General features: G+C 37.6%; 2 protein-coding genes across 2 annotated transcripts; one reads left to right on the forward strand and one right to left on the reverse strand.

The window, feature by feature from the left end:
- The first annotated feature begins 260 nt into the window (after nt 1-260).
- Nucleotides 261-1,451, forward strand: LOC127131864 (NADH dehydrogenase [ubiquinone] flavoprotein 2, mitochondrial). The gene is made up of 4 exons (XM_051060755.1): nt 261-365; nt 486-532; nt 1,157-1,234; nt 1,341-1,451. Exons 1-4 carry the CDS (start codon nt 302-304, stop codon nt 1,449-1,451), a joined length of 300 nt encoding a protein of 99 aa, XP_050916712.1. The 5' UTR covers nt 261-301.
- Nucleotides 1,452-6,965: 5,514 nt separating this feature from the next.
- Nucleotides 6,966-8,401, reverse strand: LOC127131865 (uncharacterized). Its single transcript, XM_051060756.1, has 3 exons — nt 8,106-8,401; nt 7,534-7,927; nt 6,966-7,424 (listed from the first exon to the last, which is right to left on the reverse strand). Exons 1-3 carry the CDS (start codon nt 8,399-8,401, stop codon nt 6,966-6,968), a joined length of 1,149 nt encoding a protein of 382 aa, XP_050916713.1.
- Nucleotides 8,402-10,601: the final 2,200 nt, after the last annotated feature.

Genomic DNA, 10,601 nt, shown 5'->3' on the forward strand with positions numbered 1-10,601 from the left:
GGATTTTATCAAATTCTTAATAATAGAGGGAGCTATTTAATTCCTTTATTAACAGACAGTTTTGTAAACCATTCAGGTGGCTAAGGTTATAGAGGTTGCTCCTATTCGGGTATATGAGGTTGCCACATTATACTCAATGTTCAATCGAACTAAGGTAAAAATCATATATTGCTGCACTAGTGCATTACTTTCATTTCTGCTAATTCATATTATTACAGGCCAAAACTTGTTGGGTCAACTACCTCTTTTGAATTTTCAGGTCGGCAAATATCATCTATTGGTCTGTGGAACTACACCTTGTATGATACGTGGTTCACGAGGTATTGAAGAAGCATTATTGAAACACTTAGGAGTGAAACGAAATGGTCAGTTCACACTTATTAATTTCTCCTATTACCTATCACTGAATCTGATTTAATTCTTGATAAATTTGAACTGTATGTTTTTCTCCTAAGGGTTGGTTTCTCTTTACCTTTGATTTGCAGAAGTAACGCAAGATGGTTTCTTTTCTGTTGGTGAAATGGAATGCATGGTGAGTTTTTCTATGAACCGTATCTTGTCATAGTTTCGGCATGTTACTTATATTCAAAGTTTTAGTCTTACTTGATTTGCAGCAAAGCAATCATTGTATACTACTGATAAAGTTGCACGAGACACAAAATTGAACTTTATAGTGGTAACCATTTTGATAGCTTTTGACATCTTTGATGTTTACTATGGTGTGTATAATTTCTATATTTTGTCCTTTCAGTTCTAAGAAATTATAATGCAGCTGGCCGAGCTGGTTGGCTATAGTATTTGCCAACCAGGAAGTTTAAACCGCTGCTAAACTAAGACAAGGCACAATACCAGCTCTTGACTGCATAAGTTTTCTTGGTGCAAGATAGATTGTGCCGTACATTCAAAAAAAAAGTAATATGAAGCCATCTAAATGATCCCTTAGATATTTAGCAAAAGAAAACGGCCTTTAGGTGACATCAGTATATAACTGAGAAAGATGAGAATCACCCATCGTGATGGTTTGTAGGTGGTTTATGACTCACATTCTGTTTTTGTGTTCAGACATGATTGCAGTCTTATATGAAGTCAATGTGATGTTCTTAACTGTAGTTTGATTAGCAGCTGATGCATGATTGAAGTTGTTTGTGTTATGCAGGGATGCTGTGTGAATGCTCCAATGATTACAGTGGCTGATTACTCTAATGGATCAGAAGGATATACTTACAATTATTTTGTACGCCTTTCCTCTTTTCACTCTCTTTTTGGGGTGGGAGGGGTTTATTATTGTTCTTGTACTCCTGAAAGCATTCTTAATATGTAATATTGATGCTTGATTCCAGGAAGATGTAACCCCAGAGAAAGTAATTGAGATAGTTGAAAAGCTGAGAAAGGGCGAGAAGCCACCGGTAAGGATATTTGCTATAATTTATTTCATTTTTGTCAAAGTTTAGATTCTTGGTTTTTGTTGAGAATTTGTTGTTTCCTTTTCACTTTATTTTCCATTTTCTTAAATCAAGAAGACCATAACCTTCTCTGAATATATTATTTTTGGATTTAGCATGGCACACAAAATCCACAGCGGATTAGGAGTGGACCTGAAGGGGGGAATACTACATTGTTAGGTGAGCCCAAACCTCCTCCATGCCGTGACCTGGATGCCTGCTGATGAGTGTGTGATACATTTTGTCTTCAATAATTTTCGTATACCTTAGACAGCGCTTTTGTAAAAAGCGCTGTCTAAGGGGGGGATTAGAAAGCGCTTTAGGCAAAAGCGCTGTCTAAGGGGGGGGCTTAGACAGCGCTTTTTGAAAAGCGCTGTCTAAGGTATACCTAAAAAAATTAAAATAGAAGGGTCTTAGAAAGCGCTTTTGGCCAAAGCGCTGTCTAAGGGGGTGGGGCTTAGACAGCGCTTTTCAAAAGCGCTGTCTAAGGTATACCTAAAAAATTTAAAATAAGAGGGTCTTATAAAGCGCTTTTGGCCAAAGCGCTGTCTAAGGGGCGGGGGGGGGCTTAGACAGCGCTTTTAAGATTTAAAAAAGCGCTGTCTAAACCTTTAGCAGCGGAGGTTTAGACAGCGCTTTAAAGCGCTGTCTAAGGTCTTGTTTGTTGTAGTGAATCCGGTCTTAGGAGAACATTGAGCTCCACTCTTCAAGATCTTACCATCCTTGAGATCACTGTTGACATTCCTATTTTATATTCACAAATAGAGGAAAATATTTTTGTAAATTTCAAAAACATGATTGTTTATATATCTTTTTTTTTCAAAATTATTATAAAAAATAAATGAAATTTTGTAAACTGAAAGAAGATAAAAATAGAAAACAAATGGGCAAAAGGCTCAAATTTTATTGATAGAATGGTAGACCGTAGATGGCGTGACTCCATGGATCATTACAAAGTTGAAAAATGGTAAGTACATGGAAAGGGTTGCATTGAAATACAATGACCACTATTCTCCCTAACAACTTTGAATTCCTCTATGCTCAGAACTTTGGTCGAGGATGACTGAATGAGAATATTTGATAGGCATTATTGCTTCAAATGATCAAGTTTGGCCTGATGCAGTTACTTGCCATAATCCCTAACTTTTTCCTAGATTGCCCTGTCGGGTTTTCAATCTACCAGGATGATTACTTTCTGTTTATGTCTCTAATTTTTTCCTGGACCGTCCTTTCGGGTTTTCAATCCACCGAGACGCTCATTTTTTACTAAGCCGCCCTTTCAGGTTTTCAACTTAGCGAGTTGTTCTTTTATTTTTCTAGGCGAAGTTTTCTTGACTGCATCAACATTCATAGGACGAGGGAGCTTATCACCATCCATAGTCATAAGAGTCATTGTACCACCAGATAAGGCTCTCTTAACAACATATGGGCTTTCATAATTAGGAGTCCTCTTGCCCCTAGAATTAGTGGTGAAAGACAAGATCATTTTTAGCACGAGGTCGCCTTCTCTGAATACGCGAGGTCGAACCATCTTGTCAAATTCTTTCTTCATTCTTTTTTGATATAATTGGCCATGACACGAAGTTGTCATCCTCTTCTCTTCAATCAAATTCAATTGATCATATCTGCTTTGACATCATTCAGCCTCAGACAATTTGGCTTCCATTAAGACTCACATTGATGGGATTTCAACCTCTATGAGGAGCACTGCTTCCATGCCATACACAAGAGAGAAAGGGGTTGCCCCTGTTGAAGTGCAGACGGATGTACGATACACATGTAAAGCAAAAGTGAGCATCTCATGCCAATCCTTATATGTCACAACCATTTTCTGGATAATCTTCTTAATATTCTTATTTGCAGCTTCAACAACCCGATTCATCTTAGGTCTGTAAGGAGAAGAGTTATGATGTGCAATCTTGAAGTCGTCACAAAGCTCTTTCATCATCTTATTATTCAAGTTCGACCCATTACCAGTGATGATCTTACTTGGAACACCATATCAGAAAATAATTTGATTCTTGATAAATCTGACCACAACCTGCTTGGTCAAATTAGCATAAGATGTTGCTTCAACCTATTTGGTGAAGTAATCAATAGCCACCATAATGAAATGATGTTCGTTCGAAGCTTTGGGTTCAATCATACCAATCATTTCAATTCCCCACATAGAGAAAGGCCACGGGGATGAAATAATATTGAGAAGAGTCAGAGGCACATGAATCTTATCAACATAAATCTGACATTTATGGCACTTCTTCACATATTTACAGCAATCAGATTCCATTATCATCCACTAGTAACATTCCCTTAACATCTTTTTAGCCATTGCATGTCCATTGGCATGAGTACCAAAGGATCCTTCATAAACTTCTTGCATTAACATGTCTCCTTCATATCCATCCACGTATCTGAGCAAGACCATGTCAAAGTTTATCTTGTACAACACATCTTCTTTCAGAAAGAAATTGTCAGCCAATCTTCTCAAAGTCTTCTTATCTTTGTTGGATGCCCCTGATGGGTACTCCTGATTTTGGAGAAAACACTTGATATCATGATACAAAGGCTTATCATCTGTGACTTCTTCTACGGTAAACACATGAGCAGGCCTATCAAGGCGTATAATTCTGATCTTAGGCGTGTCATTCTAATGATTTACTTTATTCACAAAAGAAAAAGTGGCCAAAGCATCCGCCAACCGATTCTCTTCACGAGGTATATGATGAAACTCAACTTTGTTGAAGAAAGTCAACAACCTCCTTGCATAATCTTTGTAAGGGTTCAAACCAATATGATGAGTCTCCCATTCTCCTTTAATCTAATTAACCACCAAGGATGAATCTCCATATACATTATGAATCTTAATTCTCAAATCAATGGCTTCTTCAAGACCCATGATACGAGCTTCATATTCTGCCATGTTGTTCATACAATCAAACATCAATCTTGCAGTGAAAAGGATATGAGAACCCAGAGAAGTAAGGATGATTCCCTAATTCCATTACCATAAGCATTAACAACTCCATCTAACACTAAACCCCACCGGGATCCAGGCTTTGATCCTGCTTCAGGAAATGGTTCATCATAATCTTTAGCTTTTAAGTACATAACATCTTCATCAGGGAAGTCAAAGTTGGTGGATTAATAATCATCAACTGGCTAGTGAGCCAAATGATCTGCAATAATACTTTCTTTAATCTCCTTCTGAGTACAATACTCAATATTATATTCAGACAATAACATCTTCCAACGAGCAATCCTTCTAGTCAAAGCAGGCTTTTCAAAAATATACTTGATTGGATCCATTTTGGATATCAACCAAGTGGTATGATTAATCATATAATGGCATAGACGTTTGACAACCCATGCTAAAGCATAACAAGTCTTCTCAAGCATGGAGTACCGAGACTTACAGTTTGTAAACTTCTTACTCAGATAGTAGATGGCAAGCTCCTTTCTACCAATTTCATCTTGTTGTCCAAGTACACAACCCATGGACTCTTCTAACACAGTTAAGTACATGATCAATGGTCTTCCTTCCACTGGAGGAGACAAGATAAGAGGTTCAAGCAGATACTCCTTGATGTTGTCAAAACGTTTTCTGGAAGTCTTTTGTCCAAACACAACCTTGATCTTTATGGCGAAGCTTGAAGATTGGCCCACGTGTGGCAGTCATGTGAGATATAAACTTGGAGATGTAATTCAAGCACCCAAGGAATCCTCTGACTTGATTTTCTGTCTTTGGTGTAGGAATTTCTTGAATAGCTCTGACTTTATCAGGATCTACTTTAATACCTTTTTGGATGACAATGAAGCCCAAGAGCTTTCCTGAACGGACACCAAAATTACACTGATTACGATTCAAGCGAAGTTTAAAGTTTCTTAAACGCTGAAACAACTTCAACAAATACTCAACATGATCTTCTTTAATCTTCGACTTAGCAATCATATCATCGACATAGACCTCTATCTCTATGTGCATTATGTCATGGAAAAGAGTAGCCATGGCTCTCTGGTACGTTGCACCAGCATTCGTTAAACCGAAAGGCATCACTCTATAGCAGAATGTTCCCCAAAGTGTAATAAATGTTGTCTTTTCCATGTCCTCAGGTGTCATCTTGATTTGATTATAATCGGAGAAACCATCCATAAAGGAGAAGACATAGAACTTAGCTGTATTATCTACCAACATGTCAATGTGTGGCAGATGATAATCATCCTTTGGGCTAGCTTTGTTCAAATTTCTATAATCAACATACATCTGAACTTTTCCATCCCTCTTTGGAACAGGAACAATGTTGGCCACCCATTGAGGATACTCAGAAGTAACAAGGAAACCGACATCAATCTACTTCTGAACCTCCTCTTTGATCTTAACAGCCATATCGGGATGAGTTCTTCTCAACTTCTGTTTAACTGGTGAGCACTCTGGATTTAATGGTAATTTATGCTCCATAATATCAGTATCAAGACCTGACATATCTTGATAATACCAAACAAATACATCCACATATTCTCTAAGAAGCTCTACCATCCTCTTCTTAAAATATGGACAAAACAGTGCCCCAATATTGACTTCTTTCTTATTCTCTTCAGAAGCCAAATTAATCACTTCCAATGGCTCTTTATGAGGATGAGTGATCTTTTTCTCATGCTCAAGCAAACGAGAAATCTCATCAAAAATCTCTTCAACATCCTTTTCTTCTGTTTCAAACACAGGGAATTCAAAGTTGGGAGAGGGCATATAGTCATTGTTTTCAATGGGTTTAACAATCATTCTCAACAATGATTTTATGCTTGATTTTAGAATATGAACAAATAAACGCACAATTATGATGCAAATATAAAAAGTGATTATTTTCTTGGTTTTTTATGTTACCATTTTTTCAGAAAAAGCAAAAAAGAGAAAACATAATATGGATAAACAAAATAACATTTTATTAATGACGATAAAACTTGAAACAAAGGCCACATAGATTCGCTTCCACCTTGGGCATAGTGAAAGGATTTTTTTTGAAAATAACAAAAACATATTACTTTGACAAATGAACAATAGAGGGAACGTCAACAGCAGTCCAATTCTGGCACATCAATCCGTGCGTCACAAAGTTTGTGCTTCTTGTTCTTGATCATCTTCTAGGATTGCAGTAACAGATTGATCTTCAGAGTGGATGAAGCCAGCACTGTGAGAAACTTCTTAAATATGCTTCAAATCTCTACGGGTTGAACAAAGCGAGAAGCCTAAACCATCTATGTTTTTGTTTTTAGCAAGTTCAATAACTTGACCCCATCCAACATATTGACCATTCTCCATAACTTCTTGGGCATCTTTCAAAGAGTCATGGATGCCCCATTATTCTTAACAACATTATCAATGACAGAAAGAGCTTGGAACGGAGTACCCACAACTTCGTCAACATCAATATAGGAGAATGAAGAAAGATGACTTACCAACATGGCCTGTTCTCCATCCACAATCACTAAATTTCCATTTTTCACAAATTTTAACTTCTGATGGAGGGTTTACGTCACTGCCCCAACTTCATGAATCCATGGACGACCGAGGAGACAACTATAGGCGGGATGAATGTCCATCACTTGAAACGTAATATGAAATGAGCACAGACCCATCTTTAATAGGAGATCAACTTCTCCAATCATAGTTTTCCTCGAGCCATCAAAGGCTTTCACAACAACCCCACTAAACCTCATCGGAGCACCTTGATAAGAGAGGTTGGACATATTAGACTTTGGCATAACATTTAGAGAACAACCAGTGTCAACCAGCACATTGGACAAAGCATCTTCTTGGTAATTCATCAAAATGTGTGAAGCCAAATTATGGTTCCTCCCTTGCTCAGAAAATTCTTCATCACTAAAGCTTAGGTTGTTACACGCAGTAATCTTGGCCCCAATATCATCGAATTGACCAATTGTTACATCATAATCTACATAGTTGCTCCAAGACTTTCTACAAAGCCTCTATGTGAGCTTCTGAATTCATCAGCAAAGATAAGACAAATATTTTGGATGGGGTATGCAATAATTGATCAACCACATTATATTCTCTTCTCTTAATCAACTTCAGTACTTCATCATGATCATATTTCTGGTTCACACCATTGGACTGGCCAGACTGCACAACAGGAGTTTCCACCTGAGCTTGCTTACCCACCGAAGTATCTTCAATTCTTTTAGGGGGCACAAAAGCAAATACTCGACCACTTCGGGTTACACCGCTTACATCAACAACATTCACAACATAAGAAAGGAAAATTATGGGGACTTCCTTTCCATCTTCCAACATTATAGCATTGTATTTGTAAGGAACAACTCTGTCAGATTCATAGGGTGTAGAACCCGCCAGACGAATAACCAAAGGAGAAACAACAAACTTTTGACTATTGTAGGCAATCACAACTGGTTCGGGGATATTGAAATGGGGAACTATGACATTCACATCATGCTCATCTTCATCCCTATCTCTGGTAAAATGAATAAGATTTTTATCTAGTATCTCTTGTAAATCTCTCTTTACCACATCACACCCTCAAGGGTTTCTTGAACATATACAACAAGAAACATGATCGTGCTCGTAATAACTCAGCTCGCACAAAGTTGCATGCATCTCGACCAAGGATCTTCTAATCAAATACACGATACTTTCCAGGACATCCCTCAACCATATTCACAGTTGCACCACCATGTTTAGGCAACAAATTGGCTTGCACATTAGGACCAGAGTCTTCAAAAGACAAAATACCGTTTTGCACTAGTCTTTTCACCCCAGCTTTCAAAGTAAGACAATTTTCAATGTCATGACCGGGTGAACCTTGATGGAATGCACAATGATGATGAGATTTATACCACCATGGAAGTTCCTTTGGAATAGCTGTTGGAGTCCTAGTCTGTACCAAATTCTTTTGTATCAAAGCAGGATATAACTTCTCATAGGACATCAAAATTTGATCAAATTACACTTATCTTTGGACACGGTTCTGTTGATGATTTTATTTATGGGCACGTTGTTGAAACACATGGTTGATAATTTGGTGCTACTTGGTGTAGCACCTCAAATTTGCACCCTACCATTTTGTACATTCATTTCATATTAGGTCATAGCATTAACAATGTCCACTGCATAACATTGCATTGTCCATTTGCCCAAGTGCAAGCTCAGTTGATGAATCAGGTCTAACTGATCAGGAGAATCAGTCAATCAAACAAGCAAGTGCCATTTTCATTGGGACAAGGCCCTAGGGTTGATTTATCAAGCTCATATGGTCTAAGGATCATTTTGAAGTGGTTTGGCCAAAGGTTGGATGCTCAGAAGTCACCAGTCATTGTCCAGTCAACCAGAAACCCTAGAAAGTCAACTGTGGTCAACTGTGCCCGATTTTATGGATTGGAGGGTGGGAAATGGTTTGAAAGGCTTCATTCATGTCCATATGTGTCTCATTTGACATACCAAAGACCAAGGTTGAAGATTTGGAGGTCAGACAGAAAGTTTCCAAAAATAGCAGGTGACCTGTAATTTCAGCTGCCCAAAATGGAAACTTTTTCTCCTCAAAATAACTTCATCATACAAGCTTCAAATGGAATTTTGTCCAACATGAAAGTTGAAGATCTTGATCTCACCTTTCCAAAAAGTCCAAGAACTTGAAATTCTCATGTGTGGTTTGCAAGATATGGTCAGATGAATTTCAAAAAAGACCCGTAATCAGGAGGCCATAATTTCCACATGGTTTGTCCAAATTGCAAGTTCTTTATATGCACAAACTCCATTTTACATGTACTTTCATGGTGCATCATTGGATTTTTCCAAAAGTGGTCAATGCAAAAGGTCAAATTTCAACTGGACTGTTAAATGAACCAGGGGCAAAATTGTCCAACTTGTGAAATAATTAGAATTTTGAGATGGGACTTTTTGCTACACCGCATAAATGGCATTTGGAATGTGTTGGAATCATCATTTCATGCATAGGCCTTGTAATTTAGGATTTGGCTTGAAAAATGGAAGTGTAAAATTGGACATTAAGCTACCACACGGTGATTTTGCAAAATACTCATCCAATGAGAGTGGGACAAGTTGCAACAGCTCACACATGTCATTTAGAGAGTGTGTGAGCTGTCAATGAGGTGGCATTGGCTTGTGTGTGGAATTGACATTTTTGCCCTCTCTTGATAATTAGCATTTTCACTTACAATTCCAATTTGGTTATTAACTTGGCTAATCATGGATTAAGGCATCATATAAAAGCCTAATCACTTCCTAAACACAACAGAATAATCATTCACCACAAATCAAGATCAAAATCATCAATATTCTCTCAAATTCATTCAAGAACTCAAAAAACCAAAATCCAAAAAAATCCATCAAACTTTGATCAATTTGCAAAGTTCTTTTTGCATTGATCTTGCATTGGCAATTGCTTCATCTGTTTGTACACAAGAGCTTCCAAAACCGCGCCATTTGCAACTGTCCAAAGAAGCTCCTTCCATGATGAATTGTGAATCCAAGAGCTAGGAGCAAAATTGAGTGGATCTAAGCTTCGAATCACCTTGCCACGAGCTTGCGCTGCACCTGTTTGAAGTCCATTCGCGCGGATTCATCTGATTTCATCACTGCCATAGCAGGTATCATCGAAATTCGATTGTCAAGATTCGTTGAATTATTGTGTGCGCGTTGTAGAGCATGTTACGTAGAGCATCATGATAGTTTTAGATTTGTGAATGATCAACTGTAGCGTAAGAAATCGCGACTCGAAGTTTAGATCTAAAACCCTAACGCGTCCGATTCTCGAGATATAGCAACTGTTAGGTTAATTGGAACTCATATTCGTACTCTACGTGTTCGTGCGGTTCTAACGGATATGAGATTGTCCATTTTGGTGCTGGTTTGTGGATTTCGTGTTCTTGAGCATTTGTTGGATTTCTGGAAAATGTCGAATGAGAATGATGAAGAACAAGGCGTTTGATCTTGAAACGCGTTTGAAAATTTAAATTCCATGTTTACCGCCCCCGCCTCTATAATTACAATAATGTCATTACTGAATTTCATTTAATTAATTTAAATTAATTCTAAAAAATTCATAAAAATACTTTAGCACCTTAAAAAATTCATAGAAAAATATAGAAAAATCAGAAAAATGTGGAAAT

This window comes from Lathyrus oleraceus, chromosome 3, assembly GCF_024323335.1.
Source record: "Lathyrus oleraceus cultivar Zhongwan6 chromosome 3, CAAS_Psat_ZW6_1.0, whole genome shotgun sequence".
In the NCBI taxonomy this organism is placed as follows: Eukaryota; Viridiplantae; Streptophyta; class Magnoliopsida; order Fabales; family Fabaceae; genus Lathyrus; species Lathyrus oleraceus.